This window comes from Bison bison, unplaced genomic scaffold (genome assembly GCF_000754665.1).
Source record: "Bison bison bison isolate TAMUID 2011002044 unplaced genomic scaffold, Bison_UMD1.0 scf7180017864456, whole genome shotgun sequence".
NCBI lineage: Eukaryota > Metazoa > Chordata > Mammalia > Artiodactyla > Bovidae > Bison > Bison bison.
In genome coordinates, this window is record NW_011495018.1 from 7,964,669 (window position 1) to 7,983,993 (window position 19,325).

Consider the following 19,325-nt stretch of genomic DNA (forward strand, 5'->3'; position numbering starts at 1 on the left):
GTCTTCCCCATAAAGATGTTCCAGCTGCATCTTGTCTCTCTCTCTCAACACCCGCCCCACCCCCCTTTCTGTTCCCCTGCAGTTGCTCTAATTAATGTTTTGTGTAGAGTAGATACTGGATGCCTCCTTGTTCAGATGAACTCCTCGGAGTCGTGTGCTCTTGCTGTCTCTCGTGCCCCTCTGAGCACCGTGAAGCTAAAATGTTACTTGGTTGGCTTGGCAGGTCTCAACGATTTCAGCTACCTTCACACAAACTGCTTCGAGCTGTCCATCTACGTGGGCTGTGATAAATACCCACATGAGAGCGAGCTGCCCGAGGAGTGGGAGAACAATCGGGAATCCTTGATTGTGTTCATGGAGCAGGTATGATGCGGGCACTCGGCAGGGATGGGGGCTCGCTAGGGAGCAAAGCCCTCGAGATGGCCGAAAGCCTGAGATCAGAATTAATACCATCATCCTGGGCTGGTGACTACAGTGTCGGAAGGAGCTGTTGTCTCTGAGCTCTGTGTCAATGTCAGTCGCTCCCACTGGTTCTTGGTGAGTGAGACTCCAGATCGCTGCTCTGTTGGGAGGGGTGATTTGTGTCCAGCCAGCATGCCCAGGCTTCCTGTCTTCATCAACTAGGTCTAACATAACAAAACACGCAGGCTGGGAAACAGGAGAAGGCTGGAAGTCCAAAATGAGTGTGTCAGCAGGCAGGTTTCATTCCAAAGCCTCTCTTCTTGGCTTGTGGATGGCCACCTTCTCACTGTCCTCACATGCTCTTTACTCTGTGTGCATACACTGCTGGCGTCCCTATGTGTCCAGGTTTCCTCCTCTTTTAAAGACATCAGTCAGACGATAAAGCCCACTCTTCTGGTGTCATCAGTTCTTTAAAGATGCTGTCTCCAAAAGCAGTCACCTTCTAAGGTACTGGAGGGGTGGGGACTTCAACATATGGATTTGTGGGGGACACAGTTCAACCCATAACATCAGCTCAGAGGCTGAGGACTAACTGCTGCAGGTAGCCGGGTGCCACCTGGGAACAGTTCTAAATCATACCAGCTAGGTTCTGCTTGGAGCTGGTGAGCATCTGCTTGTGGCCAGTGAGGAAGCCTTGCCGTGTATGCTAGGACCTTCCCACACCTTTCTTTTCTTCTGTTCTCAGTGACACACCTGTCTCATAGTATTGGGCAAACTGGCTTTCGTTTGGTACTAAAACTAGCCAAGTAGCATCCATTCCCCAGTAAGGAATAGACTCACAGAAACCAGAGAGATGAAAATGAATGTTGAACTTCAGATGATTCTACCATGACTCCCATTCATTAGGAAGTAAGATGCTGAGGCTGTATTGGGAGGTTGCCCTTCCTCCATGGGTGGCTGTAGATGAGTCAGAGGCATTATCTTAGCCAAGGGCTTGGGCTGCCAGCTTCCTGATACCTGCACCTCCACATGGGTGGTAGAGGTTGGCACCAGTTTATAGCAATAGCATCCACATCTGATCCATGAGTCCTGGGAGGGTCAGTGCAGCCCACAGTACACATTCATGGTAGAGAAGGCTGTGAACCTGTTCTCCCTTCTTAGGAAGCCATGAGCACACTTTCCATCCCCACTCTGGAATTCTGTGGGGGAAGGCTCTTTTTTCATTTTATGTACGCAGACAAAGAAGACCCTAGTCATTCTAACATGATGATCCCAGTTTAGCCAAAGAACCTCCTATGAATAAAATGCCCAGGCTTAGCAGTGCATGTAAAGAGTGTCATTGGAAGTGATGGTATGTCACCTTGGATCTTCAGATGGGGAAACCCAATCGGTGTGCATCACATGACTCAGCTCATCAACGGGAGGGCCCTGGGGACTGAACTATACTTTACAGGAGCCTCTTTGAGTCTTTCCTCTCCTGTTTGATTCTTAGAGTCTATTTCTTAAGTCTGTAGAGTCCAGGAAAGTCAAAATAAATATGCCTGTAAAAATTAAATTCCATTTTTTACAGGATGTGTTTTTTATGAACCATCTCAGATCCTAATATTTTCTCAACCTCTGGAACATTTTAACTCTGGTGGAAGACTTTCCAGTAGAAAGGAATACAGAAATTTACACACCAAATCCACACAGAGTTGGGGAGCTTTCAAGCCAGATGTGGCTCTGAGGGGGTTCTGGGTAGCCCTGGCTGGCAGTAGGTTTATAGGTACGTTTGCTGTTCCGGATGGTCTGTGAGCCCCTCTGTTTCCTCATGTTCACCGAGTAGGTCCATCGGGGCATCAAAGGCCTGGTGAGGGATTCGCATGGAAAAGGAATTCCAAATGCTGTTATCTCCGTGGAAGGCGTTAACCATGACATCCGAACAGGTAACTGCGAGTGTCTGTGAACTGTTTCTTAGGAGCAAATACCCTTATTCTTGAAGCGTTTGACTTGAGTTAGAACCACAAGGTGAGGTCCAGAAACTTCCTTCTCTGCTCTACCTTATCCTCTCTTTCCTCCAACTTTCCATGGGAGACCCTGGAAGCCAGGTGTTCAGCCTATGCTTTCTGCCTTCTCTCTGTCCCTTATTCAGGTGGAAGCCAGATGCTCCGAGAGGCTGGAGGACCCACTGAAGGTTCAGGAGGTGGGTGGGGCTTGGGTTGAGGTGTGTGAGCAGCTGCATGCTGTGTCCCTGCTGGTTCCAGAGTTCCCGAGCTGGCGGGAGGGCAGCCTGCAGACACCGGGCACCTGCCCACCGGCTGCCTTCTTCTCTGCTGATCAGAAAGTGAGGTGAAAACACGCCCAGGCTTTCCCTTGTGCCCCAGGATTCCCATCACCTGGGATGCACTTGGTGTGTTCAGGGGGAAATATGAAACAGAGACCTTGACTTTCTATGGACAACATTGGTGCCATGAGGCAGTGACAGATGTGCGTGGCAGAGAATTGCTTGGATGCCTAACTCAGATTGTCAGCAAGAGTTCTGCTGGAGATGGTTGCCCACAGACACGATCAAACTGACATGCAGAGGTTTTTGTAGGGGTGGGGGCGACTTTAGAGGCCACTGAGTCTGCAAGGCAGACGCTTTGCTGTCAGCGGCAGTGAGCAGGGCACCGGGTCCTGCATTGGCTTCCCATGGTTGCCATGACAAATGGTGAGGCTTAAATAAACAGAAATGTATTCTGTCTCTGTTATGGAGGCCAGGAGTCTGCAGTCCTGGTGTCAGCGGGGTGTGCTTCCCTGGAGCCTCGGGAGTGTTCCCCCTTGGCTCTTCCAGCTCCGGGTGGCTTTGGGTAATCCTGCGCTTCCTTGGCTGCGTCACTCCAGTCTCTGCCTCCGTTTCCTCCTTGCTCCTCCTCCTCTGTCTCTTCTGAGGACAGATCGTTGGATTTAGGACCCACTCGTGTAATCCAGGCTGATCTCATCTCAAGAGCCTGAATTACACATGCAAAAACCGCTTTTCCAAATAAGATCAATTCACAGGTCCTGGGTAGTAGGATGTGGGCCATTGGGAGGGTAGGGGGTGGGGCGGGCAACATCACCAGACCCAGGGCAGGTCCTGCCCAGGTGTAGGGAACGGATGCACCATCAGCAAGAGGAAGGAAATGATTGTCATAAAAAAAAAAAAAAGACTTCTTCAGTCACAAACACCCTTGAACTGGAGAAATGAGACTTCCACGGACTTGCCCTGGCCTGTGCCTGGGGTCTGGGAGCTTACCCTGGGCCCAGGCAGCCAGCCACCCTGGCCACGATGCGGCATTTCCCAGACGCACAGCGAGAGGCTAAACTGGGACTGAACCGGGGATTGAGACTCTTCATGGTGGGCCCTTCCCTTGTCCATGTTGTTCCTCCCTAAGGAGAGAAGGGGCCTTTTCCCCACTAGCCGATCACATGCATGGAGACACTGTCCTCCCCGAAGTGATCCCATTTGACCTGCGAGGAAGCAGAGGCTCTGGGCAGGGAGAGGCTGGGATTCAGTACATGTAAAGACTGTCACCCTGGCCCAGGTGTTCTTCGATGCCAGGCTGCCCGCTCACATGCCTGACATACAGGGACAAATATCGTGTCAATGGGTGCCACGCATCTGAAATGCCATGAAGCAGTGGTCTACGGTGTGATGCCCTGAATCGCCTTCTCTCAAGGTAGTTAACCTGTTTCTTCACTCAGCCGTTATTTCCTGAGCATCACACCACTTGTCCCCCAGGATCTTATAGCTACTGACCACGAGGCCACACACTGGGTTGCGTGGCATTTGGTACATAGGAGCCCCACTGAACTGAACTGAACTGAACTGAGCCCACATTGACGGGCACACACTGATCCATTCATTCATTCACTTATTCATTCATTCAACAGATGCAGATTGTAAACTTGTCATGGGCCAGACACGTAAGGGACGGGTGATCCTTATGGATCAAATGGGCTGTCTGATCTGGTTCTGCCCAGGACTTATATTTTAAACATTATTAATGAGCTCCGAAAAAAGAGTGATTCGTTAAAGAGCCTGGAATGTTCCTTGGACCATTAGCGCCTTGTAGGCAATGTGAGAGAAGGAGAGTTTTAAATAGAGTGGGAGATAAAACGCCCGTGGGGCCCCACAAGACAGCAGAGAGAACTCTGCCTGATGAGCTCGGAATTTCAAGCCCCTGTCATCAAGGAGAGTTTCGATGAGCTAATGGGAAACTCAGCTCGCCCTCCCTTTATTCCCCCAAATAATCTCCCAGCACCTTCTCATTACAGAGGAATCCCATGTGTCACGGACAGTTCTTCATCGTGTTGGTTTCAGGGTCCTCCCGTACGTCACGTAAGCTCTGAATCTGCCTTGATTTCTCTCTGAGGCTTATGTGATCTGACAAATTTTATTCCAGGAGGGATTTTGCATAAAATAAGCAGGCGTATGCAATGGAATTCCACAGGGAGTGAAGTTAGTAAGGATGCTTTCTGAACGCATGCAAATGTGCTGGCCCAACAGCAAGCTCAGAATGCCACGTGACTGTCTTTTGTTCGGGAGACACTAACCCAACCTGCTAACGAATGGCCCTCCGTTAGGACCTGGCTTGTCCCTTCCATCCACCTATGCCGGGCAGTGCCAGCTGGGTGCCAACCTCCCCATGCAGCCCCACAGAATGCTCCCCCCAGGCACACACCTGGCGGGGCGGCACGATAAGAAGGCTGGCACACCAAAGACAGGTGGATTGAGGAGGGTGTGAGGAGGGAGCCTGCTGCTGTTGCTGGGAGAAAAAGAATTCCAAAGCCATCTTATAAATCTGAATTAGTAGTGCTGACAAGTGTGTGTTATTTGTGGATTTCTTTTGCTCCTCTGGCTCCCTGAGCACCTCCCTTGGTGTGAACCTGGGCTGCCCCTTCCCTGGGGGATTTTAAACTGCCCTCCCGTGTGTCCTTGAGGTAGACACTCCCACTGAGAGGTCTCACCTCCAGGGCCTCCATCAGGGTAGGCAGCCGTTGGCAGGAGGCCAGTTCCTGATCTTAACTAACCCACCCCTGCGTTTGTGGGGAGAAAGTACCCACAGTAGTTGAGAGGTAAGGTGTTCAACTTCTCGCAGGAACAGGACATTTGGGTTCACGTTTGCATGACTGTTGGTCTTCATCCCACTCAATCCAGCTGGCATGCTTGGAGGACGCACTATTGAAACCCAGTGTTAAGTGGGAAAGAGGAAGCACAGGTCTTATGGAGCCCAGGGCTCAGCATGGGGCCAGGACAGGACAGGGAAGCTACTCACACTCCGGTCATGAGGTCTGGAGGAGCAGAGGTGCCCCTGGCAGGTGTGTCTGGGAGCTGAGAGCTTGGAGGAATGTCTCAGGGGATGCCTGCCCTGCCCAGGAGGTCGGGGCCATCTGATTAACTGGACAGAGATGGCCAGACGTGGCTCTTGGTCTCTGAAAAACCATGAAGTGGCATTTTATGTAGTTGAGAACCTTGCATTTTCACTGGAGAAAGATACAGGTGCTGAGAAAGACAGGGAGCCACCCGCCTGTGTTATATGCCCGGGGCTCTCATGTTGAGGCCTGTTTACCAGGTAGCAGACTCTGCGAGCGTGTGGTGAACAATTGCCTGCGTATTTCATTTTTCACAACATCTTGTGCTTTCATGAGCTCACTGCACGCATTGCATGGGATGTCTCAGATAAACAGAGATTTGTGATGTCAGTTTAAACGTGGTGCTTTAGAGTGTTATGTGTGTATGTGTGTAAGATACATATTCACTCACACAGAGAGTTCTCGTCCATCCATTTGAGGACTTCTGGACTCATTCAGACAAGTAAACCTTGCCCAGGCCTACATAGCACTTGATCAAATCCGGCCTTTTCTCTTTAGACCGGACAGGACAGATTGTCCTAACAGAGAGAACAAACCTGGCCCTGGAAGACCAGCTGATCACTAGCTGTGTGACCTTGTGTAGATGTGACACTTCCCTGGGCGTCCAGTTACTCCTGTAGAAATGGAGGTTGTCACACAGCTTACCACGAGCTTGACTGGGTCGGTCTGGTGGATTGGCACCTGTCTCATCCTTCTGTGGGCCGCGTCAGAGTTGACATTTCCTTTTTGGTCCATCAGACACTACTGAAGCGACTTAGCAGCAGTAGCAGCAGTCAAAGCTATGGCTTTTCCAGTAGTCATGTATGGATGTGAGAGTTGGGCCATAAAGAAAGCTGAGCACCAAAGAATTGATGCTTTTGAACTGTGGTGTTGGAGAAGACTCTTGAGAGCCCCTTGGACTGCAAGGAGATCCAACCAGTCAATCCTCAAGGAAATCAGCCCTGAATATTCATTGGAAGGACTGAAGCTGAAGCTCCAATACTTTGGCCACCCCATGCAAAGAACTGACTCACTGGAAAATACCCTGATGCTGGGAAAGATTGAAGGCAGGAGGAGAAGGGGCTGACAGAGGATGAAGTGGTTGGTTGGATGGCATCACCAACTCGATGGACATGAGTTTGAGCAGGCTCTGGGAGTTGGTGATGGACAGGGAACCCTGGTGTGCTGCAGTCCATGGGGTTGCAAAGAGTCGGACATGACTGAGCAACTGAGCTGAACTGAACTTTCTATCGCGAAGCCCCCTTAATGTCAGGGGTCCTAGTGATCTCAGCAGGTGTGGGTCCCCTGGGGAGGAGTGGCCTTGGCCTTAGACCCTGCTTTATTCAACAAGAATCTAGCGAGCTGAGGATGGACACGGGTCCAGTCAGATCCCTGTTGGATGCCTGCTCAATGGTGTCACTGAGGGGAGCTGGGGAGGAGGCAGGGGACACTGCCTGCAACATGTACCTGCCCCTGAAGCTCCAGTTCTTCATGGAAGACCATGGAATGAGGTGCAGACATCTGGTACCTCCTTCCAGGTCATTTGGCCCAAGTCCTCTGTAGCCTTTTCCTTCTCTCTTTCAGAAGTGAAGAGCCCCACCCTCATACGACTCTTCTATATTTATAGCCATGCTAAGGGAAGCCAGGAAACCAGGCACAGATGGCTTTTCAAGATGGCATTCTGTGGCAAGGGCATACGGTTTAGAAGTTCAAGTTCATAATGAATGGTGTGTATTGTCAGAGAGAAAGGAATGTTAGGGATCATGTCTCCATCTCTGCTCATGCGTATTAACACTGCAGGGAGCCTACACCCCAGTCCCCTTCCTGTTAAAACCATTAAGGTAACGTCCCAAAAGGAAAACATCTCGGCATCCAAAATGTACTAAGAATTTGCATTTGCCGGGGCTCGAATTCCACACTGCCTGTCTCCAAGTCTCTCCCTGGCCAGGAGACTGGTCTTGGAATAACAGGGCTGGTTGGTATCATTGTTAGAAGGGACTGCTCTCAATTCTCCTGTTTTCTTTTCACAGCCAGCGACGGGGATTACTGGCGCCTCCTCAACCCTGGAGAGTATGTGGTCACAGCCAAGGCAGAAGGTTTCACCTCGTCCACTAAGAACTGCATGGTTGGCTATGACATGGGGGCCACGCAGTGCGACTTCACGCTCAGCAAAACCAACCTGGCCAGGATCAGAGAGATCATGGAGAAGTTCAGAAAGCAGCCCGTCAGCCTGCCAGCCAGGCGGTTGAAGCTGCAGGGGCGGAAGAGACGACAGCGCGGGTGACCTCCCAACTCTTGAGTCGTGTCCTGGACCCTTGCAAATTAAACCGCCTTGGTTGTAGCTCCATAGAGGACTCACTCCTTATTGTTTTCTCTGTAATTCATGAAGGCCTGGGAGTATGCGTGCACTGCAAGGCCGGTCCCCAGCAGGGGACTTAGGATAGTTTCTTTGTTCCCATTTATCCAAATAACTTGGGCAAAGCAGCAGAGGAAGGCTGGTAGAGGTGAAATAATTCAACAAGCCAACCTGAGACTCTGAGAGAGAGAGAGGGAGGAGCTTGCCTGTTGAGGGTCTCCGGGCTGTACAGGAAAGGAAACCGGTGCTTCTCCTGTCTGCGTGACAGCAAGAATTCCTGGTGCATTTGCAGTTTGCACAGTGACAGTGGCAGCATCCCCAGGGCTCTGCTGTCCCAAATGTTACCAGCTGAGATGCTCACAAGCATTCTAAGAACCCACCCTGTCTGGCCCCAGGACATTCTGAGCTGCTGCAGATGAATCCTGCACTCTGTTGACAATAGAGACATTACCAAGTGAGCTTCAGTCTGCCTCTTGATTTAGCTTAGTTCCCCTTTCAACAAAGGATCATGCTCATAAAAGGAGAAAAAGGCTGAAATAATTCAAGAGTGAATGTGGGCAGCAGGCATGCATTGGGTCAAGTGGTGTGCAGTGGGGCCCACACAGAACCCCCAAAACTTCCCGCTGCTGCAGTCGGGGGCTCCCTAAACAGGGACAGAAGGAGGCGCCAGCCTCCCTAAGGAACCAGAGCAGTTAGTCTGGCTCTCTGACCTGCTGGGACTTGAGCAAAAAAGGCTGACCGTCAGCCCTCCCTGTTCAATATAGTCCTCCTTTCCTGGAAGCGAGCACTCCTAAGCTGGCCTGACATCACCCTGGCAGTTATTTTTGGTGTGTGGGATGCTGGGCCATCCAGATTAGACTCCATTTGATGAAAAGCTCTTGGAATTATCAGGGAGCATTGGTGTGGGAAGGGTTATTGAATCTCCGTGCAAGAGAACAGTTCGTCTCGCTTTTTATTAATGTTGCTGCCTCACTGACCTGGGAAGAAGAGAAAAATAAAGCAAGTGGTGAGATCCTTCTAGCCGTGTGGTTTTCTCGGGTAGACTCGCAGCCACCCAGACGCCATGCCCCACCTCCTCTCTCTGCAGTTGGTCACCCTGGAGAAGGCGCCTGTTCTAGAGGGGCAGCTTGTACCCGGATCAAGGTCCGTAGAGGTGCGGCCAGCTCTGTGTCCCCTCCCTCCTGCCCCAGGGTGGGGATGGGGGCGCCTGTGCTGGGGTGAAGTTATCCTGACACTTGGGACCCACTAGTAAGTCCTGGAGATGCCAGGGAGCGCCTTCCCAGAAAAGAGTCTCATGTCACTTTCTGAGAATCTACACAAGAGATCGGCAGCCTTATAAAGGATTAGATTGTAAATATTTTAGGTTTTGCAGGCCATAAAGTCTCTGTCACAAGTACTCAGCTCTGCTATTCTAGCACAAAAGCAGACATACACCATACATAAATCAAGCAGGTGTGGCCTTGTTCCAGTAAAGCTTCATTAAAACATGTGGCAGAGACTTCCCTGAGGTCCAGTAAGGTTAGGACACTATGCTTTCACTGTGGTGGACCAGGTTCAATCCCTGGTGGGGGAACTAAGATCCGACAAGGAGGCCAAAAATAAAAACTTGTTGCAGCTGGGTTTGACCGCAGTCTGGGGCATTGTTAGCTGACCCCTGCTGTTCACTAGAACCTTCTGCGGTGATGGAGATGTCTGATTCTGTGGTACCTAACACAGCAGCCAGTAGCCACATGTGGCCTTTGAGCACTTGGAATGTGACTCGTACAACTTGGGGAAAGCATTTCTAGTGATATAATTTGAATGAATTTAACTTTCTATAGTCATATAGCTATTCACCATGAAGCTCTCCAAGAAGCCTGTTGTAGGAAAACCCTGGCAGCGTTAGTTGTGACAGGTGACACTAGAAAACCCTTGAAATGATCAACGAGCCCTGCAGTTCAGAAGGATTAGCATTCCAAGGGCATTGGCAGACGGTGGATTGGCAGATCCCTGCTGCATCCTGCTGGGAAGCCTGGTCCCTGCACTTGGCACCGAGATGCCTCTCCTTGCCAGTGTCTATCTCTCACCCATGAGGCTGTGGTTCACCATCTGCCTCGTTCAGCAATTCTCAACCCTCTGCAAGCGTATCTTCAGACTTAGCCCATCCACAGGTGTCGGGTTTGCAGGCTGGAGCTGTGGCTTCCAGGCCTGGCACCACCCTTTGGTGTGTGATCTCGGGCAGGGCAGCCTCTCCGTTCTCTCCTCTGCTCCTGTGGAGTAAGCCCATGGGCTTGAGGACTGTGAAGGCCTATCATGCTGTGATGTCCCCTGATCTCTGGGGGAGAGGTGACATTCCAGATCCTGACGCTCTGGTCTATTAGAGCTGCTCCTCTACTCATCCGCTTTGGTGGGCTCCCCGTTGGCTCTGTAATAATTCAGCGGCTTCTCCTTGCTGAGCCAAGCCCAGACCATATTCCTTCACCTAGCTCCTGGGGCTTCTCTCCAGCTGGACTTCTCTCCTATTTTCCAGCCAGAATTACCCCTCTTGGATCTTCCTAAGAGGTGGCCTTGGGCCTCTGCATCCCTGTCTCTCCCCACAGCTGGAAACCTTCCTGCTCCTCTCAAAGCCTTTTGTCAAATGCCACCTCCTACAGGAAGCCTCCTTACTCTCACAGCACGGACACGTTGGGACAGATGGACTGAGCCCTCAGGGCCTCTGGCTGTCCACCCCTTTCCACTGGGAGTCGTCTCGGCTGGTTCTCCTGGCTGTTGTCCCAGAATCTCCCCAAGGGCAAGAATGATGTCACCCTGGGTCTCTGCCCCGCATGGCTGGCTCAGCTTCCTCCTCACAGCATGTGCTCAGTGAATACGTGTGGAACTGAACTAGCCTTGTGCATGCGCTGCTTTTTGGTTGTATGTTTTTGGCCACACAGCACAGCATGCAGGATCTTAGTTCCCCCTCAAGGGATCGAACCTGTGTTACCTGCCATGGAGGCACGGAGTCTTAACCACTGGACCACCAGGGAAGTCCGTGTGCTGCTTTGTAAGATTCCCTTAAAAGTTAAGATGTGACTTCATAAACTGAAAAGTTGTAACATGGATTTATTCTGTATGTTATTACCTCTTCACTTCAAAAGTCTTCACTTTTATAGGTAAGTGTAAGACTTGACTGAATAGAAACATGTTTTAAAGATTTGTAGAAGGGTTTTGCTTTCCATCTGGACGTCTTTCTTTAGAGTAAAATCAACACAAAACATCTGCTTCTGGCAGAAAATCCTCTATTTATCCTTACTCTCCCACTTACTCTCCCACTCAGGGCCCAGGTGGCCACTGCAGCCCTGCTCTTTTTAATGTCACCTGTGTTTTTGGTTAAAGGGCATTTAAGGAGCTGCTCAGATCAGGATCCTTCAGGGATTGCATCTGTTCTTGCCTGGAGAATCCCAGGGATGGGGGAGCCTGGTGGGCTCCCGTCTACAGGGTCGCACAGAGTCGGACACGACTGTAGCAGCAGTAGCAGTTCAATGACTTTAACAGGAAACCCTGAGATTTATCTAGTCTTTGTGTAACAAAGATATTAAGAACAACTTTTTTTTTCAGTATTTTTTTTACTGAAGTATAGTTGATTTACAATGCTATGTTAATTTCTGCTGTGCAATAAATGATTCAGTTATACATACATACATACATATATATATGGCCTTCCCTGGTGGCTCAGCTGGTAAAGAATCAACCTGCAATGTAGGAGATCTGGGTTATCGGGAAGATCCCCTGAAGAAGGAAAAGGCTATCCACTCCAGTATTCTGGCCTGGAGAATTGCATGGACTGTGTATAGTCCATGTATAGTTGATTTATAATGCTATGTTAATTTCTGCTGTGCAGTAAAGTGATTCAGTTATATATATATATGTATATACACACTATACACATATATATATTCTTTTTTAATATTCTTTTCCACTATGGTTTATCATAGGATAGTGAATATCATTCTCTGCGCTCTACAGTAGGACCTTGTGGTCTATCCATTCTGTGTATACAGGCTTACATCTGCTAATCCCAAATGAACAACTTTAAAGCTACAACATTTTGTTAATGTCCAAGTCATGATGTAGCATAAAGGATGTTTTATTAATATTTACGTGCTATTTGGGTGGCTGGTCCAGAAAAGTAGCACAGATTTTCAGGTTCATAATTGGTCCTGGAGGTCACCACCCAGCCTGGAGAAGCTCACATTCCCACCCCACTTCGTGTTGACACCCCCATGCCCAATGGGGGAGTCACAGTGACTGGGGTCACTGCCACTCACAAAGCCACACCTAGAAGAACTAAACAGAAAGCGGGCCAGAGACAAGCTCCCCGCAGCCAGATTCTGCAGCTGAGCTCTGGGTACCAGGAACAATCTCCCCTGAGGCTATGGGAGTTCTTCCTTCTGTCCGTCTATCTGCTGCCACACAGATACAGCTCCAAGTTCCTAGCCAAGACACAAGGTGTCCAGAAAAAGTTAGAAAAAAATCAGACCAATGGAACCCTTGGGATAGAGTCTCCAATGCCTGCTGGTATGTATGGAGGAGAATGACAGGTCTTTAGAGCCGAGGGGCACCTCAAGATGAATGAGGTTTCCAGGGGTGGAAACCACGTGTCCCCTTGCAGGCCAATTCTGATGCATCAGTAAGTAGCTGCTTGGAGCCCTGTGTTGAGAAAGATTCTGAAGCAGAGCCCTGGCTCAGTGGGAAGCAATGCGACAATTGATTAGCTATGTCTGCTCTGGGTATGTGAAGGGGTGACAGCACTGATGGCCCACGTTTCCATCCTTAAATAGTCCCATCCCCCTGGGTTTATAAATGGAAAAACCACAGTCCAGGGAGAGGCACGAAGTATCCAAAGCTGTGTGTCAGTTCACAGCAGAGGCCGCACTCTCAGAGCAATGCTCTTTCCACTGCCCTCCTGGAATGCCGTAATTAGGTCCCAGAGTAGCCTTGCGCTCTGTGCCTCTCGGCCTTTCCTAGGTGCAAAGAAAGCGATGGAGTTGGGGTGAACTTGGGAAATCAGAGGAGGGAAGATGGGAACCCTTGTCTGGTCAGCTCGCCTGGGGTAACTGTTGCTGAGGAGCCAATGAATGTGCAATACAGCCCCGAAGAAGCTGCTGGGCCTGACTCTGGGTGCTTCTCGCCGTCAGAGTGCTCTGCCCACTTCAGACGGCCTGACAGCTGGATGCTGCCCTCACTCCCGGCCCCATTTTGATTCTCGGTTAGTGATGCTCACTGGGGGTGCAGCTCTGGGTCCTCCGCAGCTTCGTCCTCTCCCCGAGGAGCGCATCACCCTGGCGCTCCTTGTTGCCTCTTCTATCATGAGAACAGACCTGATGGAGAAGGGACACAGGCTTCACTCACGCTCACTAGTGCCTGTGTTAGCGGACTCTGCATCTGGTCCATTTGTCAGCATCTGTGGGAGGACCTCTTTCCAGAAGCCTCTTCAAGCCTCTCTCACTCACCTCTGACTCATTTTAGAGCAAAATGTTTAAAAGCATCTTTCTTGAAGCCAATCAGGGTTGTAGTCCCAGCCCTGCCTCTTAGACTATGAGAGTTCTCCCTTCTGTCCATCTATCCTATGCCACATAGATACAGCTCCAAGTTCCTAGCCAACCTTGGGTAAATGATATAACCTCTGTGATGCAGTCTTCTCATCTGTAGAATCTGTGTAATAATAGGACCTCCGTCACCTGTGTGTGGTGAGGGTCCACCTTGGGGGGCATTTAGGCTGGCACTTGGCACACTGCAGGCACTAAGAGGCAGTGTAAACCATGCTAAATTGCTTTGGTCGTGTCTGACTCTTTGCAACCCCATGGATTGTAGCCCACCAGGCTCCTCTATCTATGGGATTTTCCAGGCAAGAATATTGGAATGGGTTGCCATTTCCTTCTCCAGGAGAACTTCCCGACCCAGGGTTTGAAACCACATCTCTTATGTCCCCTGCTTTGGCAGGCAGGTTCTTTACCACTAATGCCACTTAAGAGGCAGAGAAGAAGCTAAGTATTTGTTTATTCAGGTACTATGTCCCGGGCACCGTGCAGTATGAATTTTAATCCTCGTAAAGTATAAAGTGTTAGTTGCTCAATCATGTCTGACTCTTTGTGACCCCATGAACTGTAGCCCACCAGGCTTCTCTGTCCACGGGGATTTTCCAGGCAAGAATACTGGAGTGGGTTGCCATTCCTTCTCCTTAATCCTCATAGCTGCACCTAGAGATAAGTATCATTCCTATTCTCCAAATGAGAAAACTCAGGCTGAGGCCCGGAGTAAATAAGTATAGCCGGATCATCTACTTTAATTTTTGTTTTTGTTTTTTTAAGTTAATCACTACTATGGAAGCAGCCATCTTGATCTACTCCTTGATTTGCTCTGGGAACCTGCATTACTGGAGCAGATGGAAGAGCTGAGCTGAGGAGACAGACACTCCTGGAGCCATAGAAGCACATCTGGCCATGGAGAATACTTACTGCATAGCATCAGCTTTTAAGGAATTTTCACTGAGAGTTGTAGTTTCCTGTCTGAGTCTGCCTCACCATTCTCTCCAGACATGTGCTCTAGCTGTCAGGCTTCCCAGACGGGGACACAGCAGTGGTCGCTGTCCTCCGGGTGTTGTCCCCGTCAAGCTCTGGAAAGTCCAGAGACTCCAGGACATCAGATTCTGGTTCTGTGCCTTCAGCAGGCTTCATCAGAACACACCGCACAGGGCCAGGGGGATTCTTCAGGGCAAGAAGAAAGGTGGGACCTTTGAACCCCATGGAGAAAGTTCCGCTGGCACTCCCAGGCCTGCAGAGGAAGGAAAGAGCCCTCCCACGAGGCATGGCCCCTCTTGGGAGGGGGGCAATGAAATAGAGAGGGAAGGGATGGGGCTTTGGGGGACGGGCTTAAGTGTAATCCTTGCTCTGGCCATCTGAGAGGCACTTAACAAGCTTCTTTATCTCTCTGAGATCTCCCACCTCTTAAACGGGTTTAGTCATCCCTGCTGCTTACAGATACCGTGGAGAGTCAGTCAATGTTAATGTGTTTAAAATGTTTGGAAGTTTCAGCATCCAAAAGATCTAGCAACAAAAAAGGACTATTTTTAGAGAAAAGTGCAGCCGCTTTAGGAAACAGTCTGGCAGAATTCTTAAAACGCTCAACATGGAGTTACCATATGATCCAGCAATTCTACTCGTAGGTAAATACTCAAGAGAAATGAAAACTTGTCAACATAAAACTTGTGTGGGAACGTTCACAGCAGCATAATTCATAGTAGCTAGAAAGTGGAGACAAGCCAAATGTCCATCAACGGCTAAGTGGATAAATGAAACGTGACCTAGCAGTTCAATGGAACATTGTTCAGTCATAAAAGGGCATGAAATACTGGTCCACGCTGCAACGTGGATGAACTTGGACAGCATTATGCCAAGTGAAAACACATTAGTCACGAAAGACCACATGTTGTACGATTTCATTTACGTGAGCTGTCTGGAATAGGCAAATCCATAAAGACAAAGCGGATTAGTGGTTGCCTAGAGCTGCAGGGATCAGGAGGTTGGGTGGAGGTAATGGCTGAGGGGTGTGGAGTTTCTTTAGAGGGTTATGAACACGTTCTAAAGTTGATCGTGGTAATGACTGCACATATCTGAAAAGTCATTTAATTGTACACTTTAATGAATTGTATGGTACAGATTATATTCAATAAGGCTGTTAAAAAAAAAAAAAGGTCATCCCAGATCATTTTCTCATATGACATTCCAGAGAAGACCTTGGTTGCATAAGTAATTTTTCCAATTATATCCTAGTAAGAAAGAGACCAGGTTCCTACAAAAGCCATGCAAACAACTATAGAGCCATTCAAAATAGGGAGACTCAGTAAGTTTCTGAATTCAGCTGTTAAAAATTAAAACAAATAAAATTCACTTTGTAAGTCTATTCTTCATTAGCTCCTCCTTATTCTGGAGTAAACTGACACTCCACTAGAGAACAGGCTGCTTTAGGGCAAAGCTACTCTTTTCCTTGAAAAATAGGAGCATGTACACAGCTGTATTTCCCTATCACTGTTGCTTCTGGTATAGTCTTAACTGATTGTGTCCATTATAACTTTTAACCAAAGTAAGCAACTTCTTTTTTATCCAGAAAACTGTGGGGTGGTTAATTGAGAACCTTGTCACTCATCAGCATTTTAGCAACTAGCAGAGTTCATGTATCAATATAACAACTTTCTGTGGGCACCTACCTCCCTTAAAACAATATCTAAAAGTAGCAAAAATGTTCATGTTCATTAATATAGCCCAATGAACATAAAAATAAGAAGCAGAGTTCTATCAATGCAAAACTGTGCTTAGTAATCATTTCAGCATTCATCTTGCTTAGAAATGATCCAGGCATCCAGTGATTATCCTTTAGTTAATGCAATTTACTGTCAGTCCCAGGGTTTAAATTACTTAAAGATCTTGGAAAATATCTTCATGCTGACAGACTACAAAACACAATTGCTGTTGAAATGTAGAGTTTGTCAGAAAAATGATTCAATTTAGTTGAACACAAACTTCACATTTTTCAGAGCCTGTAATATTAACTAGGAATAACATTAGCATCTTTGATAAGTAGAAGAGAATAAGTCTAAGAAAAATACCCTTTAGAATAAAAGTCCCCTATTATACATAGCATTAATCAATTAGAGAAGACATAGCAGCATTTATTAAGTCAAAATCATTAAATTAGTCTCATTTGCCAAAGATTTACCTTAGTTGTATGGATTCCTAAAATGTTTCTAAGTTAGCTTTAGCCAGCATATTAAAGAATTATAAGTTTAAGGTCCTTGTTGCTGCTGCTGCTAAGTCACTTCAGTCGTGTCCGACTCTGTGCGACCCCAGAGACGGCAGCCCACCAGGCTCCACCATCCCTGGGATTCTCCAGGCAAGAACACTGGAGTGGGTTGCCATTTCCTTCTCCAACGCATGAAAGTGAAAAGTGAAAATGAAGTCGCTCAGTAAGTGTCCAACTCTTCATGACCCCATGGACTGCAACCTACCAGGCTCCTCTGTCCATGGGATTTTCCAGGCAAGAGTACTGGAGTGGGTTGCCATTGCCTTCTTTTCTGATAATTGTATGAAATAATTTATGTAAGTGTTTATCTCTATAAACCAATCAGATCCTTGCTCCTTTCATTTCAGAGACTTTGTAATTTTACTTATTAACAGCTTCTGAAGATAGGAAAACATCCAATACACAATTAAAGGTAAAGTTCTTTCTGAGCTACAGATACGGACATAGGTATCCATAGAGGGCTGACAGCTTCAACACTACCTTCTTAGCCACTGTTCATAACAACTCACAGGTTCAAATAGAAAATTGCTGTTGCCTTTCCTGAAAAGAAAGTGAAAGTGAACGTCACTCATGTCTGACTCTTTGTGACCCCATGGACTATACAGTCCATGGAATTCTCCAGGCCAGAATACTGGAGCAGGTAGCCTTTCTCTTCTCCAGGGGATCTTCTCAACCCAGGGATTGAAGCCACATCTTCCACACTGCAGGTGGATTCTTTCCCAGCTGAGCCACCGTGGAAGCAGACATACAATTCTTAATTGATTTGCATTCAAAATATACAGATGACAAATAAAAGACTGTAGGTGAGATCTTACTTCCAGCAGCCAGCAATGATCTTTCTACCTTTGGGGCTACCCTCCAGCTTTAGGGCTCACTTTGCTTGTATTTGCAGAGCCAGAATAGTGAGGACATTTTCTCCGCTGGGTATCCCCTCCCCATTGAGTGGTAGGTGTGAGTGTGTAATTACTCCAACTGCCTGATCCTTGAGTTGAATGTGTATTCTCCCCAGGAGTCCCAGAGGGGCTGGTCAACGTCAATCTTGATGGCACTTGGCTTATAACACGTTTGTCCATGTAAAAATATATTTGCAACCTAGAAGTTGAGAGTTATGTTTTATTCAGCAGAAATTTTTAGGACTTAAGCCCAGGAGACAGCATCTGAGAGAATTCTTCCAAGGAGGCAAGGGGAGGAGCCAGGTTATATAGAAATCTTACAACAAAGGGCAGGTAGTCAGAACATCAAAAGATTGTTGTTATTTAAAGAAAACCAGATATCCCAAGTTAAGGAATTTAGTGCTTTTCTGTGTATGGGAAGATGCAAGAGTCTGGGCTCACTGAAATAATTTCTTTCTTGCGCATCTCAGCTGTCTGGGGCCATTTTCCTGGGTTTCTCTCAGTGCTCACCATAAGGAGTGGCTGCAGCCCAACGCCTGCTGGATCACAGGTATTGTTTTCCTTCCTGGTTTCCTTAGGTCTCAGAAATTCACATTTGGAGGGCTGTAATCACAATGACTGTGACATCCTTGTTTACTGATATGGCAGGAATACTCCATTTCTCATGTCCTTGCTTAGAACCCTTCATTCTTGATCCAAGTCTCCACACTCTTACCTCGTTTTCCTGGACTCACTTCCCAATGAATCCCTTTCACAGAAATCCACATTTCTGAAGCTGCTTCTGGAAAACCCAACCCAAGTGTTTACTTAATATCTCCTTCCTGTTTAGTAACTGAACCCTGAGTATATTCAAGGGCCATTTTCTTTTTTCTTTAAAGGGTATTTTCAATGGTTAATAATATGGACAAGGAAAAGGCTACATTTCTAAATTGTCCTTGAGGGCAGGAATAGTACCATGTTGGTAAGCTCTGGATAATGAGGTGTAAATGAGAATTTCAGAATGTGCAATTAAAAGGAGGGCTTGCTTTTTTGTTCTTTTTTTCTTCCTCCTTCTGTCAGCCTGGAACAGAGACATGAAGGCTGGCACTCCAGCAACCATCTTGGGTACTGGCCTCAAAGATGGAAACCAAGCCCTGAGGATGGCAGAGCCTGGGGCCTGGAGACACTGAAGTGCCACCGTATCAGTCCCCAGCTGTCTTCCTCTGGACATCTCCCACCTGCCTTGTTTCCTCCTGCATTGTCAGGGGGGTTTAGGTTATACGCAGCAGATCTCTATCCTAACTGACGCAAGGCTCAAATTCAGGTCTCTCTGATGGGAAAGTTAGCATCTCCAACCCTTCAGCAACACTGAACTCAGGAACATTTTTGCATATATTTTTCTAATTTAGTCTGCCTTGGAGCTTCAGAAACCAAAAGCCAAAATGCTAAATGGTGACTAAAAAGAATAACTGTGTTGCAGGGGTATTTTCAGCTCCTCTGTTCAGATGTTCCATTATGCACCAAGG

General features: G+C 48.0%; 1 protein-coding gene and 1 pseudogene across 1 annotated transcript in view; both read left to right on the plus strand.

Annotated features, from left to right (window-relative positions):
* Positions 1 to 9,122, plus strand: part of CPXM2 (carboxypeptidase X (M14 family), member 2) — a 206,882-nt gene extending 197,760 nt beyond the window's left edge. The window contains exons 16-18 of the mRNA XM_010859573.1: positions 224 to 363; positions 2,228 to 2,327; positions 7,785 to 9,122. Coding sequence (XP_010857875.1) covers positions 224 to 363; positions 2,228 to 2,327; positions 7,785 to 8,038 — 494 coding nt within the window. The 3' untranslated portion in view covers positions 8,039 to 9,122. The remainder of the gene's footprint in view (positions 1 to 223; positions 364 to 2,227; positions 2,328 to 7,784) is intronic.
* Positions 9,123 to 9,173: 51 nt separating this feature from the next.
* LOC105002757 overlaps positions 9,174 to 19,325 on the plus strand; it is a 30,461-nt pseudogene continuing 20,309 nt past the window's right edge.